Below are 21,136 nucleotides of genomic sequence, written 5' to 3' on the forward strand. Positions count from 1 at the left end.
TAGGTTAAGTATAAAAATTAAAACAATCAAAGTTATCAAACATAAAAGTTAGTAAAACATTCACCTGGTTACAAAGAATGGAATACAGCTGTAGCTCCAAAACCTGCCAACTACCATTTTAGCAGCATCATGGACCTCCTTGTTCCAACCCATGCCCTCAAGTGACGGTTGGGACCCAGGAATAGTACGAGGCACAAAGAAGGAATCCAACCTAGATTTACAAATCCTAGGTCCAATGGTAGCACTCCCACTACAACTACTAGTGCTAGGAGCATGAGAAGTGGCAGTGGCACCGCCACTTATAGAAGCAGAAGCAGAAATGGAAGCACCAACAGTAGCAAACTGAGTGGGACGATATGGAGGTAAGGAATAAGGGCCTCCAACATAACCTAACTGTGTCCCTCTTCCTAAAACTGTCTCTCTCCCAATGGCCGCTCAATCCTCCTTTTGTTTCTTTTTCCTTTCAATCTCCTCAACCATTTCAAAACTCGCAACCACATAGAATAAATTCTATAAAGAAGGCATGAACACAAGAACACAAATTTTCACGTGGAAAACCCTTCTGGGTAAAACACCACGACACTTCAAAAACTTTCTATAAATTGAAAAACTGGGCACCAACCCAAATTACAAGTGAGCACCAACTCTAAAATACATTGAAACCTGAAGCATAACTTGACTAGTTCTCTTTCATACCATTATCTCTTGGGTCACCAATTCAAGCAATATACACTTCTGCAAAGTAACACGGTCTCCTTATCAAGCTTATCTCAATACAATCATCACACCACACCCGCAGCTCCTTTAGAAATCTTCAACTAAATGAAACATCCCATGTAGATTCACATTCACAACTCACAAACATGTTTGTTCAAACACATCTAAATACAACAGACCTGAACCAAAAGAAAATAAAAACAAATACACCCATTCTACAACTCTCAAAACATCAACACAAGAAACTTCAACACCCACACAATATGTGAAACATTCACACAAAAGGCATTTTCCCACATCCCGTTTTGAAAGATGTTTTTCTTATTAACACTCCATCTTGATAATATCCGCTATAATGATCAATTCCAGTGGTTACTTTTTGTCCAAACACCTATTGCAATATCGTGCTATCCCTTTTTAAAAATTCTGTTACTCTGCACTGAATGGCTCTGAACAAGAATAAATCACCATGACTCAATTAGCGGCAAGGAAAAATAAAAATGATGTGAATAGAGTTCATAACTTCATATATTCTCTCACTTCCATCAATCTCTTAATTAAGGAGTCGTAAACAATTGTTATGGCAGCCAAACATTAGGCAGCCCACAACACTTAGAAAAATTAGCTGCCAAACATATACCCAATATGAAGTCAAACCTTCAATAACGCATAGGCTTAATATCGAATCCATAACGCATACTTAATAAAGCTCCATATGTTTACTTAAAATAGTGCCCATATGCTCCATGCCCCTGATTTTATTAACACACATACCTAAAAGGTCCGGCTATAAATCAGGAGTCCACAGGGAGAAGTGCACTATTAATGGTCATTTTATACCGCTTCCTTCACACAAAGAAAAACAGTCGTGAAGCATCCAGTCTGTGAAAAATAGCCAACACATTTAACACTTTAATGACATAAGATTGAAGGTGACATGGCATTCTGAATTGGCACAGAAAAAGGACAAGCTGCTGACTTTGACAATCAACTAGCTCAAACACACAACCGAGTAGGTCAACCAGACAACCAAGTAGCTCAACCAAGTAGGCAAGTAGCTCAAGAAGGTAGGCAAGTAGCTCAAGTAGATAGTCAAGTAGCTCAACCAAAAACTGGTGAATAATCAGTAGCTTAAAGATATTTCATTTCAATTCTCTTTTTAGAACCCAACCTTTGACATCAATGATAAAATCTGCAACAATTTCTTGTATCATACTTGAAAAAATATGTTCTTTCCAACGAGGCTACATAGTTTTGCTTAGTTGGGAAAGAAGGGTACTATATTGTCTTTTGAAAATTGTGTTGCAATAAACGCGTGACACCCCAACTAGGCTACCAAAAAATGGACCAATTTTTTTTTTGACAACATATCATCTGTGCATTTATCTGCAAGAAGGAAATCTGGTCTATTGATGTCAATAATTTTCTTTGGTAAGTCCAATCTTTGAGATTGTTTGATTTTAATTGTGCAAGGTTATGGCTAGTAAGATGGTTGTTGTGGATGAAAGAGGCTTAGCCCAATCCACCAATTTTCCTGTGGCCCAAAGGTGAGAACATGTGTTTAGTTTCGAGTTGTCTAGGTTCATTATTATAATTTTCCGTGATAGGTTTACTAAAGGGTTTCCCTTATTCATGAACATGAGATATTATAAGGTTTAGCTTGAGATTAACTTTGACATAATCTGACGTTGACATAGACACTATTTGAGCATGGCATAGGTAGTCAACATGTAGGACATAGACCTAAACATTGTCTAACCAACAAATTTAAGTGCTTAGTCGATTGAAAGTGGTGGTGAGGTTTGGGGATGGAGATAATTTGGATGCCAATGCTTTAACAAGTGGATTTGAGATAGGAAATTAATTGGGAGTTACTCAAAGTTTTTGTTTTGTCCTTCCTTTGAATTCCAATTTTCACTAACCTTATATGTGAGAGAGTCGAGCCCACTAGTAGTTTCAAGTTCAAAGACAAAATACATAGAGTTCCACTTATGACTGTGAACATGGTTTGGTGAGGACATGCGAAAAATGTTCGGTTATGATGTTGGAGTGCTTTGTAGACACCAACATCTTACGGTTTAAGGAAGCATTTAATGTCCATAGGCACTGAGGGGAGTACATGAAGTTAGCTTGAGATATAACTTTGATATATTTATGGTCCTGAATTTGCTTGATCAATTGAAAGCTATCATTTTTAAATTGTTATAGAGCCTTATGTACCAAATTGTTATAGGGCCGCCTCACATTACTTACCACCATTCAATAGTCAATTCATGGGTAATAAGTTGCTTTCCAAAATTTGGGAATCCCCTCAATTGAATTCAAATAATCCTAGATAAGTTGGAGTGCTAAGTAGATAAATGCCTTTTATAGATGACATTAAAGACTATTTCATAAATAGTTAATATTAATATAAGCAATCTGATATACAACAAAAATGCATGTTAGTCCAAAACAAGACATACACACGGGGAACACAACGACAACCACAACCACAACCACAACCAATCCCCCCATCCAATCTAATCAACATGAAAGCAAATTGAGAATTAGAACCTGTTGAAATAACAAATTTCACCACAACTTCAATGAACAAAGTATCTCATTTACAAGTCATAACAACAATTCTTCCTTCTCCTAATCTATTCAAACTTCTATTCTATTCTTCTCCTATTACTATTCTATCATTATTAACCTTTACAAATGATAGATTTGAGCCTTTTATAGTGCTCTCAATACAATTCAATGGCTCAGATCAACTTGAGATCAATGGCCGAGGTTTACAAAGAAAACCCTGATTAGGGTTTGTTACAACAAACTCAATTCTGACCAATGAAATGATTACAACACTTTGACACATGTCTTCTCTGGAACATTCGACCAATAGATGATAGGGGTAGGTGTCTCGAATTTTGTGCCTTAATGTATGAGTCAAGTTCATTGAATCAAGACATGCTGAGGTGGAACTTCTTTGATTGGTGGAATGATGACTGGGATGATGATTGCACCTTTAACTTGCACTTTTTAAACTTGATAAATCATCATGAAAGAATGTTGAGCGATATCTCTTGATACTCAACATTATCCAGCTTCAGCAGTGATGACAATGATTTTCTAATTTTGATTAACTCTTCTTAAAGTATCTTCTTGAGGGCTTCAATCATGGAGTTGCAAAGTATAGATCTTGTCTTCTTCTTAGTTTTGAAGTATTGATGCTGCCTTGTAACAAACTTTTGATGTCACCACTGCCTCTGCTTTGGAATTCCTTCTCTGTGACTCCCTGGTGTTGTAAGAGTTGAGATTCCTCTTGGGCATTCCATGCTTGTAGATGAAGTTTTCTTCCTTGTATGGGGATGTAGATCTTACAATCTTTCTCCTTCCACTTTGCAATCACCATCCTCTCTCATCTGCAAAACAAAACAAACATGATATCAAATACATAATATATAACCTTGATAGTTCTTCTAACTTGATATATCCCTTGATTTTATGTGTTGGATAAGAGGATTTAGAGAGAATTCGCCTTCATGAAGGAGCACTTGAAGTTGTTTTTCGCTCTTAGAGAGGAGCTCTTGAAGTTTACTCCACCCTTGATGTTCATTAAGTTGCCCTTGTCTTTTGAACTTGCTCTCCTTCATTTTCTCTCAACTTTAAAATTTTTAGTCATTACCTGATGACAACATGAAGAACTACCTTTAGGAGAGGTCCCTTATAGGAATTTTGCTCTGAGACTGCTGCTCATGAAGTTCGCCTTGACTTTGCTTCACATGAAGTGATCTTTGAACTTCTATCTTCATCTTCTTAACTCAAAGTGACTCTTTCCAAACTTCAAATCAGTTTAAGGTAGTAGTCATGTAACCAATCTTGCAACTTCGCCTTCAACTAGGAACACACGGAGTAGAGTTCACTCACTTGAAATTTGCACTTGAAGCTCAATTTTTAAAATTCGCTCACATGTCTTCATTTTTGAAATTCGCTCATATGAGCTGATTCCTGAAGTTCAACATGAAATTCGCTCATCCCCCTTGATTCTTGAAGTTAACTTCTTACTCACCTTGCCTCATCTTAAATTCTAAATTGTTCCCTCTCAAGGAAATTAAGGCATCAAATCAACTTAAGGAAATGACTTATTAGCTGCCTTGCATCTTGTTGTGAGTAAACGAGACAAATTCGCTCATGTATGCTGATCTTTGAACTTCGCTGATCTATGCTGATTTATGAAGTTTGCTCATGGGTCTCCATTTTTGAAGTTCATTCATCCTCAAAATGTAAAATTCGCTCATGTAGCTTCTTTTTTGAAGTTCGCTGATCTATGCTGATTTATGAAGTTCGCTAATGGGTCTCCATTTTTGAAGTTCATTCATCCTCAAAATGTAAAATTCGCTCATGTAGCTTCATTTTTGAAGTTCGCTCATCCTTCTTAACCCTTGAAGTTCGCTCTTGTAGGTCAAGTTGTGACGTTCATTCATAACATTCGATCTTAGGTGCTTGGACATTGAAATTCGCTCATCTCCCTTTAATCATGAAATTCGCTCATATACCTCAATCTTTGAAGTTTGCTCATCTAGGCTAATTTGTGAAGTTCGTTCATGACATTCACTCTTAGGTGCTTGAATTCGCTCATATACCCCAACTCTTGAGGTTCGCTGATGTGTATTGATTTTTGAAGTTCATTGATGTGTGTTCAAATATGAAATTCGCTCATAGGGCTTAATCTTTGAAGTTCGCTCATCCCCCTTCATTTTTGAAGCTCGTTCATATAGGTTGATCCTTGAAGTTCGCTGATGTAGGTTGATCTTTGAAGTTCGTTCATCCCCCTTGATTCTTGAAGTTAATTTCTTATATTCCATTTGATGAAATTCGCTCATCTCCCCTCATTCTTGAAGTCCCTCATCTCCCTTCATTCTTGAAGTCGCTCATATACCTTGATTCTTGAAGTCACTCATCTACCTTTATTCTTGAAGTCGCTCATCTACCTTAATTCTTGAAGTCGCTCATTCACCTTGATTCTTGAAGTGGCTCATCCACTTTGATTCTTGAAGTCGCTCATCTACCTTGATTCTTGAAGTCGCTCATCTACCTTGATATGTGAAGTCGTTCATATGTCTTGATTCTTGAAGTCGCTCATATGCCTTGAAATGTGAAGTTCGCTTGTCTCGCCTCAAATATGAAATTAACTTGCCTTTCATTATCCCAAATCCGAAATCATTCTCTTATAAATGCGTTGAGGCATGGAACTAGCTTCAAGGAAATGATCTATTATTTGCATCTTATTGTAGACAATCACATTCGCTTTTCTCCTTCAACTCATGAAGTTTGCTCATGGGCATCAAATTGTGAAGTTCGCTGATCTACCTCCATTCTTGAAGTCCGCTCAGGGGGTCCAATTTGTGAAGCTCGCTCATGTGGGCTGTTTTGTGAAGTTCGTTTCCAATTTAATTAACTCAAGACAAATGCTTTCAAATCTCCTTTGCTCTTCCATGATGAATTTCGCTCATCTACCCCAAATCATGAAGTTCACTCATGTGGCTTGATTCTTGAAGTTCGTTCATGTTATTACATTTGTGAAGTTCACTCACTCATGTTCAAACATGAAGTAAACCTTGTGAAGACTTGGAGATGAAGTAGATATGCAAAATGAGCTTATCTCCAACCGTTTTGTTGTATATTGATTCAATCCTTAGACTCTCTCACATACACTCAACAAAGTTCTTAGGGAAAATTCGCTCATCTCCCTCCAAACATGAAGTTCGCTCATGTGGCTTGATTCCTGAAGTAAAAATTTTGCTCCACTTCTTTAAGACATGAAGGCGCTTCTCCCAGGTTTGAAGATAAAGTGAATTTCAATCTAAACTTTCCTCTAATCACTTCATTGTTTGATCAGCTCAATCCTTAAGTTTCTCAAGTCTTTATCTACAAAAAACATGTCAAATTTACTTCATGAGGACTTAAAAGGAAAATCCGCTCCAAAAGTGATAGTGATGAAGTATACTCTTGAGATCATGCACATGAAGTGAAGGTTCTGACTCACTCATTTTACACCTTACACAAGGCTATCCATCTGACTCCTAGCTTTTTGACCACCTATACTCCTCTGATGCAAAGGTCAATAGCTAAGGACTCTAACGCAACCTAGGAAGCAGGAAAAAAGTGGGGGTCCCCATTTGCAATGGGGCGATGTGTGAATACCTCACAACATCTAGTTTTTTATGCACACACAAACACAAAATAAAATACCCAAAAGTATCTTATCCTCTCTTGAACAAAGTTACTCAAGTGCTGAAGATTGGCTTAAGGATCACTTGAAACAACTCCAAGGTTCTTATATGTCGGGTCACAACGTGTGGATAAGCACAGTTGGTTGATGTGATTGCTGGTATCACAAGGGGACTTACGTTGAATTCTTGAATGTTTGAATCGCTGGAACTTAGATCATCTGATGTTGCAATCTTGTGATGCTTTTTGATCCTAAACTTACTCATTATTGAAAAAAGGGCAAAAGATGAAGGGTTGAGGGAGTTTATTCTAAGACCTAGAATGTAAGAAGATGGATGAATGATTAGATGGAATCCTACTGGGCAAGCTCTCACCATCAAACTGAACAATTTGACACAAGCTCAGTGCAATCTTCTGAGGACGTTTCAAAGATGTTCAAATCATTACCTTCAAACATTGCTCACCATTCAAGTTAACGCATAAACAATGGATGCATAACAATTTGAATTTAAGCTCATATCACTCTAGTTGACCACACAAGGCACACTTACAATCAGCAAGAGGCTAGTTGGACTAAACGGATTCCACACAAATGCATTCAACAAATTCCTCCATTCAATATAATCAACATGAAAGCAAAATGAGAAGTAGAACCATGAGGCTTGTTGAAATAACAAATTTCACCACAACTTCAATGAAAAGAGTATCTCATTTACAAGTCATAACAACAATTCTTCCTTCTCCTAATCTACTCTAATTTCTATTCTATCTTCTATTCTATTCCTATTCACTAATTCCCCTACTACTAACTATTAACGTTTACAAATGAAGAGGTTGAGCCTTTTATAATGCTCTCAATACAATTCAATGACTCAGATCAATTTGAGATCAATGGCCGAGATTTGACAATGAAAACCCTAATTAGGGTTTGTTACAACAAACTCAATTCGGCCAATGAAATAATTGCAACACTTAAACACATGTCTTGTCTGGAACATTCAACCAATAGATGATAGGTGCAGGTGTCTCGAAGTTTGTGCCATCACAAGTGAGTCAGGTACATTGCATTTAGACATGCTGATGTGGAACTTCTCTGATTGGTGGGATGATGTCTGAGATGATGATTCCATCTTTAACTTGCACTTTGTGGACTTGATAGATCATCATGAAGGAATATTTCTTGATACTCAACATTGTCCAGCTTCAACGATGATGACGATGATCTTCTAACTTTGATTAACTCTTCTGAAACTATCCTTTTGAATGCCTTGATCATGGAAGTGCAAGGTATAAATCTTGGTTTTGAAGTATTGATGTGCCTTAGAATGAACTCTTAATGTCACCACCGCTTCTCTGCTTTGGAATTCTTTTTTTGTGACTCCCTCGTGTTTTTAAGAGTTGAGATCATGTCTTTGTGTAAGTGAATGCTTCTTGTGTGATCTCCTTATGAAGCTCCCCGAGGATGTCTTCCTTGTATCTTAATCTTGATGTTGAAATTTGATCCTTGAGCAACTTGTTTCAATCCTCCTCCAATGCGATCCCCTTGATTTCTTTCTTCATCTCCTTCATGAAGGAGCACTTGAAGTTGTTTTTCGCTCGTAGAAAGGGGCTCTTGAAGTTTACTCCATCCTTGATGTTCATGAAGTTGCCCTTGACTTTGCTTCTCATGAAGTGATCTTTGAACTTCTATCTTCATCTTCTTAACTCAAAATGACTCTTTCCAAACTTTAAATCAGTTTAAGGTAGTAGTCATGTAACCAATCTTGCAACTTCGCCTTCAACTAGGAACACACGTAGTAGAGTCTACTCACTTTAAATTTGCTCTTGAAGCTCAATTTGTAAAATTCGCTCATGTGTCTTCATTTTTGAAATTTGCTCATATGAACTGATTGCTGAAGTTCAAATGAAATTTGCTCATACCCTTTGATTCTTGAAGTTTCGCTCATACCCCTTGATTCTTGAAGTTAACTTCTTACTCACCTTGCCTCATCTTAAATTCTAAATTGTTCCCTCTCAAGGAAATTAAGGCATTAAATCAGCTTAAGGAAATGACTTACTAGCTGCCTTGCATCTTGTTGTGAGTAAAGGAGACAAATTCGCTAATGTATGCTGATCTTTGAAGTTCACTGATCTATGCTGATTTATGAAGTTCGCTCATGGGTCTCCATTTTTGAAGTTCATTCTATTTTGTTGCTTGCCTTCCATCCAAACATCCAGCTTGCTAAACTAATCATTCATCCTCAAAATGTAAAATTTGCTCATGTAGCTTCATATTTGAAGTTCGCTCATCCTTCTCAACCCTTGAAGTTCACTCTTGTAGGTCAAGTTGTGAAGTTCATTAATAACATTCAATCTTAGGTGTTTGTAAATTGGATTTGCTCATCTCCCTTTAGTCATGAAGTTCGCTCATCTATCTTCATTCATGAAGTCGCTCATCTACCTTGAAATGTGAAGTCGCTCATATACCTTGATTCTTGAAGTCGCTCATCTACCTTGATTCTTGAAGTCACTCATCCACCTCAAAATGTGAAGTTAGCTGATCTACCTTCATTCTTGAAGTTCGCTCAGGGGGGTCCAATTTGTGAAGCTCGCTCATGTGGGCTGGTTTGTGAAGTTCGTTTCCATTTGAGTCAACTTAAGACTAATGCTTTCAAATCTCCTTCGTTCCTCTTCTTTCAACACAAATTTCACTCATTTACCTGAAATCATGAAGTTCGCTCATGTGGCTTCATTTGTGAAGTTCGCTCAGGTCATTGAGTTTATGAAGTTTGTTTCAAATGGAATCAACTCAAGGTGAATACTTTCAAACCTCCTCCTTTCTTCCATCATGAAGTTCGCTCACCCTGTTGAGAACATGAAATTCGCTCATTTTCTTTCAGTCATGAAATTCGCTCATGTTCCTCTAGTCATGAAGTTCGCTCATGTACCTCAGTTCATGAAGTTCGCTCATTTAGCTCCAAATATGAAGTCGAAGTTCACTCTCTTGACCTTGAAGATAAAGTCTCTCTTAAGGCTGAGCTTATGAAGTGGATTTCAAATCAAGACTAAACTCTCCTCTGCTCACTTTCACTTACTCTCTCAACTTCAATACATGATAACATGAGGTTTTAGGATGAGTTTTCGCTCCGTGGGAGAAGTGCAAGAAGTTTGCTACATAAGGGGTGTACATGTAGTGGAGTTCGCTCCTTAAGAGAAGTATTTGAAATGTCCCTCTAATTATCAATCCTTCTTCACTCATGATTGAACTCTTGATATCCAGACTTTACAAACTTACTCACTTCACACTCACACAATGCTATCCACTCGACTCCTAGCCTTTTGACCACCTATACCTCCTTTGATGCAAAGGTCAATAGGTAAGGACTCTAGCACAACCTAGAAAGTAGGAAAAAAGTGGGGGTCCCCATTTGCAATGGGGCGATGTGTGAATACCTCACAACACTCCCACCACCTATAAATTGGGGTCCTTAAACATGGAGACATCCCTACCATAAGCTCACATGCTTTTAGTGCTTACATGAACTCAACAAAGGGAGACTGAACAATATCACATTAGACACACAAAGGCCATTGCATAGGACTGCATTGTCACAATCTATAACTCCTAACTACTACGTAGGTGCATACCTTAGAGAAGCCTTTTGCAGCTATTTTTGTTCTCCTTTAATTGATACTCCTCTTTTGTTTGCATCAACTTCTTTTCGCACAAATGTCACTGAATTAACAATTTTCAACTCTTAGCTTCTCTTAATACTTATACAATATTTGAATCTTTAGTTCCTTGGATCTCATTGGCTGGGTTAGTAGTTCATGAAGTCCTTCCAATTTGGCTGAGATCTTCATTTTGTCTTGGAATCATTTCGTTTCCTCATATTATCCTAACCATGCAATTTTTATTTGCAATCAATTGGTCTATTCTCTAGCATACAATTGAGTGAGGAGATTGACCTACTCCACATACCTAGGTGTCACCATTAGATGATCTTGCCCTCTTAGTACGACATTTTGCTCTTTTGGCATGCTTTAGATCGCTTGTGTGTCTTTTCTTGACTTGAAATCGATTTGAGTACCTTTTCCCTATTCAAGATGAGCTCTAGAAGCTTTGATGTTCATTTCTATGCCTTAACATTTAATGACCTTTCCATGTATTCAAATTTGTATTTTGTCCTTGTCTTGTGCATTTAAAATTCTCCTCCCATAAGTCCTGTGAAAGTGCTTGCTTGAATTGATGATGCAAAATATACATGACTACAAGGAACAATGACATAAAATTGACGTTGGAGTGAGAAATGCTTGATTTGTGACTTGCAACTTGACATTATATGAATTTTATTCTACAAGTACAACAGTTCTCCATGGTAAGTTTGTGCAAATCAAAATTTGTGATTCAGTTTCTAGATGTAGTCCTGTGGTTGCTGACTATGGTTTCTACATTCAAAAGCAAAGTACAATTTGTACCAAGTATGCCCTTGTGATGAGTTAGATGTACTTGACACCATATCTTGCTCATGCCTGGTGTGATCCCTGTTCGGGTATGACCTGATTTCCCACAAATCTCGTAACACAAATAATAAGAGGAGTGGCATGTTTCAAGTTTTTCATTGTCATTCTTGTGACATTAAGAGTTTGATATAGATTGCGCGAGGATTTTGTAAGGAGAAAACTAAGAATGAATTTAAATCAGTTCACTAGTTGGGTGGTTGTTCTTGGTTATCATTATAAGGTTTTGTTCTCTATAGTAAGTTCTTCCAAATTTATTTGTCATCTGTGTTTCCAGATAAGTAGGGCTTTGGATGCTAACTATGGTTTCCGCAGTCAAATGCTAAGTCCAATTAATAAAAGTAAACCATTTTGACGAGTCAGATGTATCTTTTGTGTGCCCTGCCCTGGTAATGGCATGGTTACCCCAGGAACCTAGTTACACAAAGCAAGAGAGTAGTGACATCTTTCAAGTTTTATAATTGTCTCTTGTGACATTAAGAGTTTGGTACAGGATCAAACTAAGATTTTTCAAGAAGGAAACTTATGATGAATTTGGATCATTTCATTAGTTGTGTAGTTGTTCTTGGATATCATTTTTAAGTTTTCTTCTCTACATCAAGCTCTTCCAAATCTATTTCTGCAATTCATTATTCCAGATGAGTAGGCCTTTGGCTGCTAACTATGGTTTCCACATTCAAAAGAAAAGTACAATTTGTACATGTATACTGTTGTGATAAGGGTTAAGACAAAGTTGATATTTACTGTTTGATATCAAATGGGGTCACAGATGTCTCATGAGTGCTTCACTATCCATTTATTGCCATGCATACTGAAATGACTTGTGCAGATTAAATTTATCAACCTTCTATAAGGCTGTAGGCAGATTGAATGTTTAGTACCTTTAAATATTCCGTTATTGTCCTTCCTCTGATATAGACTTCTGCAAGGCTGTAGGCTGACTATTAGGTTCATCTAACTGCCTCTTCCTTGGGGAATTTATTTCTTTGACAAAAAGCCAAAAGTAATTGTAAATGTAAAAACGAATAAACATTAACATAATAAATTCTAAGCATAATATATGTTTTGTCTCTCTGCATATTCTTTTGCGATTGTGACTTGATGACTAGATTAGTTGATTGGTCTGTTTTGATAATATTAGGCTCTAACATATGGTATTGGGCATTAGGCATCTGAGAGAGGTAATCGTTTTCTACCATTGTCAGGAGCTGGTTCAGTGGGATCTCAACAAAATGACTCTCAGCCGCAGGTGGCAAATCATGTGTATGTACATCTTCAATTTTAACAGCAGAAGAAATTTGCATTATTCTCCACACCATCTTAGTAGATCTATGTGGGAGTATACATATCTCATGTTAAATATTTTTTATTTCTAAGCCGATTATAAATTCAAATAATTGAGACATGCATTTGATCTATACAGGTGTAATGATCCAAATATTTGCAAACAACAAATTGTTGAAGACTTAAAAAATGAGCGACCTGTTTGGAAGCTTACATGCTATAGCCATTGGAGATCGTAGGTCTCATGGAACTGTTTCTTGAGTAGCCTGTTGTATTAATCGGTTGTAGAAAGACTGAAAGTTGTATATAACTATGGTTTTTGTTCTTAGAGGACAGCTGATGTTTTTAAATGTTTGATAGTTTGATTACATTGAAGAATCTAGGTAGATTAATCATTAAATTGTTCTTCTGTTAGCTCATTTTTCATGCTATGGTATTGTTAGAAAATATCTTAATCCATCTATAAAATAAATGAATTTCCTGTGTTTCCAGACTTCCTTGTGATATTATTGGGGACATAAGCTATGAAGAATTGAGATTTGCTGCCTACGATGATGCTAAACAAGGACTGTCTCTTCAACAAATAGTGAGTATTATACTTTAAGCATTCTTTGATTCGAGTTTGTATGTGCTTCAAGAAGACAATGATGTGTGATTTGATTAGATAAAGGTTTTTGGTGTTAGAAATTAAAATTATATAATATCATCCTTGATGTGATTTCTATAATTTTCACTAGTATAACAAGAAAACACCATCCTTATGTTTATAACTATAGATATTAGAGAGCCTACAGAAAATATATAATTTTAGTAGGTATTATTTATTTTATTTTTTCAGGTAGTATGCACATTTTATCTTTTGCTTTAGCTCTTACAAGCAAGTTAATATTCATTTATCTGAATAAAAAAACTGATGTTTTGTGCAATATAGTTTTAATGTTAGGATGAAAATTTGAGTTACTTTCTTATTGGATTTGGTTCATGTTCATTTAGTTCAATAGAGAACTTGCAGAATTTGCCTTCTTATCAGTCTTTTATAAAGACCTGTATGATTTCAATATAGTTGAAGGTTTAATTTTGCTCATTAGAGGGTGAGTGCTATTTTCTTTTGTTTGCTGAAAAATCTCCATCTAATGCCCTGAAATGTTAATCCATTACAAATGTTGGAATCTATTCATATTAATATATATAAACTTTCATCTTCTTTAATAGGTTCTAATGGAGATCTTTTCACCCAGCAATGTTCAAGAATGTTGTTGGTTGTGCTGTTGTTAGTCTAGAAAACATGGTATTGATTTTGGCAATTTTTAACTTTGTTGTCGGTTATACTCTTGGGTAAAAGTACAAAGCTGTGTCACACTTTTATAAAGGAAATGGACAATGCTGATTCAACTTTTTAAATTGAATCAATAGAAAGCGAAATATATGTTTTGAATTTTAAAATGATGTAAGCTAATAAAATATATATTCTTTTGTGTATCTTATGTTTGTAATTTTTATAAAAATTTAAAAAATTATTTGAATATAGTTTTGTATAAAGTAAGCACTATAATTTAGTTGCTGATAAAATGTTGAAATTGAAGTTACACAAGCTGCCACACTTTATTTAATAAATTTTACCTTTTTTTCTTCAATTTTTTTGTGTATATTGATAACTTAAAACTTTAGTGCATGGATATATTTTTTACTATTTTTTATAAATATATACTCTTCAATAAATTTGAAAAGTTGCGTGTATTGAAATATAACTCTTTCTATTTGCCTTGCCACCTTTTTTATTCATTATTTATCCAAATTAGAAAAGAATTATATCCTCTTGACATAGATTCTTTTCTCTAGTGCATCATATTTTTTCAAAATTTTTAAATAAATTTTAGTATTTTTTCTTGTCAAGATAATCAATCTTATATTTAAGTGCTGATGACCTACTTTCAATAAAAAGAAAATGTAAAATATAAAAAATAATGAAAATATTAAAAAAGACATTTTGGAATATTCACTTGTAGATCTATAAAACGGTATTTTTACATTTTAAAAATATATTACTTATAAGAGTAGGAGTTGTTGAAACATCTAGTTTAAAAATAAAATAAAATTGGTAATTAGAACCGAAGTGATATAAAATGTACATTTAGTAGACACTTCCAATTGGAAAAGTTGTGGTCCATATATAACTTAGAAAAACTTAAATTCACTTTTGCTAATAAGTTGGCCTGAAACATGACACAGTATTCTATTTTTTACCCTCTTGTTGGCCTAGAAATCATGGCATTTAGTAGTGTTACAAAGGGATGCATTCGCTATCCTTCAGGGTGGTTGCAATCATTTCGGGGATTTAGGGGTGCGGAGGGGGACATCCCCTTTTTCCTCTTTTTCTCACATATTGGGGACGTTTCAAGGTTTTTTTGGCATCCCTATGATTACCTTGTTTTAAAGGAAGGTGTGTGAAAAGGTGGAGGGTAATGTCCTTTGGGATGTCTAGACATCACTAAACATTGATAGGTGGTGCACATCTCCTAGGTATATATCTTAGATGCACTATCATCTTCCGTTTCAACTATGTTTAAGAAAGAAAAGTACATAGTAAAATATGAAAAAAAATGAGAATTTTTGTTGGGAATAAAGGTGTTTCAACCTTGCAAAATTTTGGATTCATTGTTTTACTTTTAATTATTTAGCATTTTCTGCATTTATTATATTTTTATTTATTTAAATCAGCCTCATGTGGAAATGGGGTATGGGAATTTGATGTGGCATAATTTGCTGTAATATACTATCCAAATTTTTTATACCAAAATATGCAATTTTTACAAGTTTCAGTTTACAAGCATTTCATCAAACAGTTTGCAATATGCTGGTTTGATTTTGTTTCCAGCTTGTTTTAAATTGATATAATAAATTAACATCATAACTTCCACTTTCCCATGCTCATAATAGGAATAATTTCATTCGTACAAAAATTCATTGCATAATATGATGACACAAAATTTTTGTATATGACATATTCTGCTGTTACAAAATTACATTCACAGAAATTTCCTACAGCTAAACACCACCAACAGAAATTCAATATTAAAATGTCAAGTGCTGACCTGGATCTTGGAAAACTCCACAATCCAATCAGCAACAAACTTAGAATCTCCGTCGGTACTTAATGGCCTCCACACGAGTACGACACCTCCCATGCATTATACAATAGATCGTATATAGTATAACAGTAAATAATCAAGGTTGCAATACCTCCTTTAGAAGCTGCGCTAGCTTTGGTGGAGCCAGCGAAAGGTTACGACAAGGTTTGGGAAGCCTTGAAGGCTTCAATAAATGCATCTTCCTTTTTTGTAACATGTCCTCACAAAAAGAACGGTCCCATAAAGTCTTCAAATTGAAGGTTGTTGTAAATGTAATTTTTAAAATTCAGTCTTCTTCATAGCACACACAACGCCATAGATTTGGTTTCTTCTCTGCCCACACACACTGCACATACAATTTTATTATTTGCCTGTAAATCTAAATAAATTTGTACTTGAAAAACTGAAGCCGACAACTCCAAACATATCTCTTGTTCCTCCGTTTAAGCACAACTGTGAGTCATGTGTGAATCCATCATAGATTTGACTAGGAAAAAGTCTTTTATCTCCAAAGCCAAATACCTCTAGGGTTTTCATCGCAAGGTTTGAAGTTGAATTCACAGTCCAAACTTTGCAATGAAAGAAATAAATGTCCAAGATATGAAAATGAGCTCCTTCATTCCTCTTTAATAACTTCCATGAGAACTTTCGAGAAGTTATATTTTTAAATTCACCTTTATTAAAACAATAACCTTTCAACCCACACAAAACGACTTTATTTTATTTTTGCTTTTGACTTATGTCACTTTGTAAAAATTAATTAAATACAAGTTACCCACAACTAAGGCAACATAATTTAATTGATGAAAATATTTCCTTCTTAATTCTCTGAATTAGCCCATGGGAATAAAATAGGATCATAATACCTCCTTGAATGCTTAGGTTGAAGAGGGGGACATTACAGTCTCCACTTCTTGAAATTGCTTGCCCTCAAGCAATTGCAGATTTGGATGTTATAGAATTTGCTCTCTTTCCCATGTGGCATTTTTTGCAGGCAAGTCCTTCTACCTAACCAAATACTCTTGAATACTCCGGTGCCCTAGTATCTTCTCCTTAGTAGCGATTATGGCTTTTGGAATTAAGATTAGTTTGTCCTCATCCAATGGTGGTGGCTTTACAGAGGGTGGATTGTGGTACCTCAATGCCTTCTTAATGCAAAAAACATGGAGCACATTGTGAATTTTGTTGTGCTTCGGTAGCTCTGGCTCATAGCCAACCTCCCTGATCTTTTGTATAATCTTGTAAGAGCCATCAAACCTGGGTTTCAACTTTCTGTGCAACTCCTCTTGAGTGAGGACTATCTATAAGGCTGCACTCAAAGATATACCATATCTCCAACCTCAAAAGATCTCTCATTAATATGCCTATTTGCATACATAATTTGCTGATTCTATACATGCTGAATGTTTTCTTTGTGAGCCTTCATAATTTCTTGATGCTCTTGGATCCAATCTCTAGCTTGAGGTGCTCTGCTATCTGCAATAACCAAGTCCACAAAAGAGGTGACATCATATCCATATAATACCTTGAAGGATGTCATGCCAATGCTCTACTATTGATGCTTTCCAAAAATAGTTGTCCTCTCCAAGAAGTGTGGAGAGCTCCCAAAGTTATGAAATTGAATCAAAAGTACCGTTGGGCTTATCTTGATCTCTTGAACTTATTAACATTTATCAAAAATCCATTTTGAAAAAGCTAGTGTTCTCCAAGAAATTTGGAGCATCCAAAGATGTTGGAAGGACCATAAAATAGGCACATTACAACTCTAACCCAAACTTGTACTATGACTTGTTATGCCTTGCCACCCTCCCCCTCGCCATGTTTTGCTTGCTAAAATGCACCCCCCCCTCTTTCTTTATCTTTCTTTCCCTTCTCTTTTCTCCTTCTTGCTTTCCTTTTCATTTCTTCTCTCTTTTGGTTTCTTTGTTTTCCTTTTTTTCTGTCATTCCTTATTTTCCTTGCAAGATTTCGAGTCATAGGGTTCTCAAGACTTGATCTTGGGGTCCTTGTTTCCCCTGAAGCCCCCCTTCCCCACTTTTTCCTTTGTGTGTGTGTCCTCTTTAGGATTTTGGGCTTGAAGAGGATCTTAGGACTTTGTATTCCTCTTTCTTCCAAGGTTCCCTACTTTTTTTTTTTTTTGTTGTTCTCATGGGATGTCGGGCTCCGAAGGAAGGTCCTTGTCTGCCCCAGGTCCTCACCCTTGCTCCTCATGGCTAATTCTTCATGGGATTTTGGGATCTCGGGGAAAAGAAGATATTCGGACTTTGTTTGACAGTTAGTCATTGGCACTATCTGTGAACCTCATTTACCACATTAATGGGGATTTGACAAATCGAAAAGTGAAGTATTTAAGCGATTTGAAATCCCATTTTGGTCACTTTCAATTTGAGGTAGATTAAGAAATTTACAGGCGATCAATTTCCCAATTTTCTTCCACGTCGAGGGATTGAAGATATAATATTCACAAAATGAATTTATAAAGTGAGACTAAATTAATAATTTAATATTATATTTTAAAAAGAAAATTATAAAACTAATATTAAATAATTAGAAGTGAGTTTGGAAATATGATTAATAAAAGTCACATATTAATTGTAACTGTATAGGAAACTGTTGAAACTGAAAATCATTATTATAATAATGGTATGGCAATTTGTGTATGATAGGCATTGAATAGTCAATTCTGTTTTGATTTGAGAGCTTTCTGAAAATCATTCTCGGAATCAAAGCCGAAATGTTGGCATTATTGATAGAGAGATAATTCTCCTATGTTGTCTTGGAGAAATCAAGTAGATTTTTCAGATGGTTTATTAATGGAGTTTATAGAAGACAAGGGGTTAGATGATACTGTTTATTCATCTAAAGGTATTTATTAAACTAAAGATTTATTCTGGTTTATTCAAAGTTTTGTTGAATACGTATATCTATTGTTTTCTTGTAGTCATATATAATATGGAGTTTGCCAAGTTATTATTCAATGCTAGATGAGTTTTATTTGATGGGCCGAAATGGAAGAGTTCTGGAAGTTAATGGATTTTTGTAGGGTCTATTGCATAGCTATCGGATGTCGGAGGTTTATTTCTTTGCAATTCCCATAAGTCTAAAATTGGGTAAGGCAATAAATGGGGGGGTGACTCCAAATTGGTAGAAAAGACGTGAACTCTTGCATATAATGTATCTGTCCTAACGGTTTATTGAGACGACTCTTACATACTGGCATTCAAGTGTAGAAGTATTTGGCATGGTTAAGATGATGTCTATTGCAGTGACATTGACTATGAATTACTGTGGCTATAGTTATGAGAACAGAGAGATGATGCGAAGCTGAGTATCATTGCATATCGAATAGCAAACTGCTTAGGAGTACTAGGAGTTATCCTTGCAGGATGAGATTAACAACCTCCTGCGATATATATATATATCCCTTGTACGCACCACCAATCTGGGAGCAACAACACACTTTTTGGGGTGTCTGCTAATGAGACCGAAGTTGTTCTGATTCCAACGGCTAAAGTTTATATGATTGGGAGTAGTAGGTGTTAGGCATCATGATATACCCGATATCAAGAAGTGCCAACATTAGCTAATTCACTCCTATTGTATGTATTGTTCAGACTAGCCGATATATTACCAAGTGCACTATATTATTCTTATATACTTGCCATTATACATATCTCTATTGTTTGGCTCATTTCCATTACTGTGCATTAATAATCCAAGAATGAATAACATCAATAAGTTGGAACAATGCATTGCCAAAATAATTAAGTGACTAGTAAACAATCAACATGAAATCAAATACAAATCAACAGAACAAAAATAAATTGTTTGACGAAATTCCTAAATTAGAGATTGCATAAGAAGGTGAAATTTCACAAGAGATATTTTAGTGGTATCAGAGCTGGTTTTCATGCCAGCCTTTGCCTTTCATGAGGGAAAGAGAGAAGAGATACTATAATAGAGTACTAAGGAGATAGTGATAGCTTGCACATGTTTTGGAAGGTGAGACGACCTTCGAAATTTTGGGTATACACGTGAGGTAACATTTAGATTATAGTGCAAACAATCTTGAGACTTTGATAGAGAGTAGTGAACAAAGGGAAATAATATGGGTGATAGGAGTGCTAGAGATTAGGGGGAAGAGAGGTTTTTGAGTTTACTGAAGACACTGGTCAAAGGACAATAAGCTGTTGAACAAAGGGCACGACAGTAGAGTCAACGTTTGGAGTTATTATTTGAAATGAGGGCTCATCGGCTGGGAGTGAATATGGGTTCAAACACTAATGGGGGCAACAATGAAGGTAATCGTAATGGGCAAGGTGATAATTCAGTCAATAGAAGGACTCCTCATGAGTGCGCCACTAGAACTAGTTCTAGGCCAATGATGCCTATTTTTCAACCTAGAGTTTAGCCTCAGGAGGCAATGGATTCACTTTGATAGAATTACAGGATCAATCTATACAAGACTGGGTTGATGTAGGTTTACAGCCGGATATTTCCCTTAAGGATTATATGGACCTGCGGATGAGACACTTGCCCAATAGGGGTTAGTTTGCCTTTCTTTGGTGTTTTAGGGAAGACGCTTGTGTGTCCTTAGGATTAGAAAGTTAACACATATTTTCAAGGTAATCTAATGCCTGAAGATGAAGCGATCAAATTTACTACTTTACATCTTGATGGAGTTGCTCATGAATGATGGCATCATGGAATGATCACTATGGGCCATGATCAAATCACTGCATATGTGGAATTTACAAAGAGACCTATAAAGATGTTTGTCAGGAAAGACTTGAAACTCCATTTCAAGGAGTTAGCGTAGTTGAGATAGTGTGGTACAATTGTAGCTATATTGCTGATTTTCAAAGGCTCTTTGTAATGGTCACTGATATATTTGTGAGGAGATTAATTGTCTTGTTCATGGATGGATTGATGGACCCCTTAAGAATTTGGATAAGAGCTCTTAGTCCTAGCTCGCTTTAGGAGATAGTCAAGAAAGCTAGGGACATGGATTCAATTACTTCAAAGAACAAATTACAAGCCAAGGGATTATCTACTCAAAAGGAGAAAGGCCAAAAACCTTTTAAGAAGGAATGGTCTAGGAGGAATAAAATAGATGATAAAACTAGAGAAGGAAGTTATGTTTATTTGCAAGGAGTCATGGGAACTTGGACATAGGTGTCTTGGTAAGAGAAAGATTCACTACATTGAGGTTATATTAGATAGTGAAGAGGAAGAACCCATATAGCAAGATTAGGACAACAAACGTTATGAGTTATATGAGGAGTAGCCTC

At 35.9% G+C, this 21,136-nt stretch overlaps 1 protein-coding gene across 3 annotated transcripts in view; it reads left to right on the forward strand.

Annotated features, from left to right (window-relative positions):
* LOC131041851 (zinc finger CCCH domain-containing protein 16) overlaps positions 1–21,136 on the forward strand; it is a 179,309-nt gene that overhangs the window by 45,556 nt on the left and 112,617 nt on the right. For all 3 annotated transcript variants that reach the window (XR_009105077.2, XR_009105078.2, XM_057975075.2), the window contains exons 3-5: positions 12,602–12,696; positions 12,857–12,952; positions 13,210–13,303. Coding sequence is in view for 1 of the 3 variants with exons in the window: in XM_057975075.2 (XP_057831058.1) it covers positions 12,602–12,696; positions 12,857–12,952; positions 13,210–13,303 (285 nt within the window). In the remaining 2 variants the exon portion in view is untranslated. The remainder of the gene's footprint in view (positions 1–12,601; positions 12,697–12,856; positions 12,953–13,209; positions 13,304–21,136) is intronic.

The sequence above is a fragment of the Cryptomeria japonica genome, chromosome 8 (assembly GCF_030272615.1).
Source record: "Cryptomeria japonica chromosome 8, Sugi_1.0, whole genome shotgun sequence".
Taxonomy (NCBI): Eukaryota; Viridiplantae; Streptophyta; class Pinopsida; order Cupressales; family Cupressaceae; genus Cryptomeria; species Cryptomeria japonica.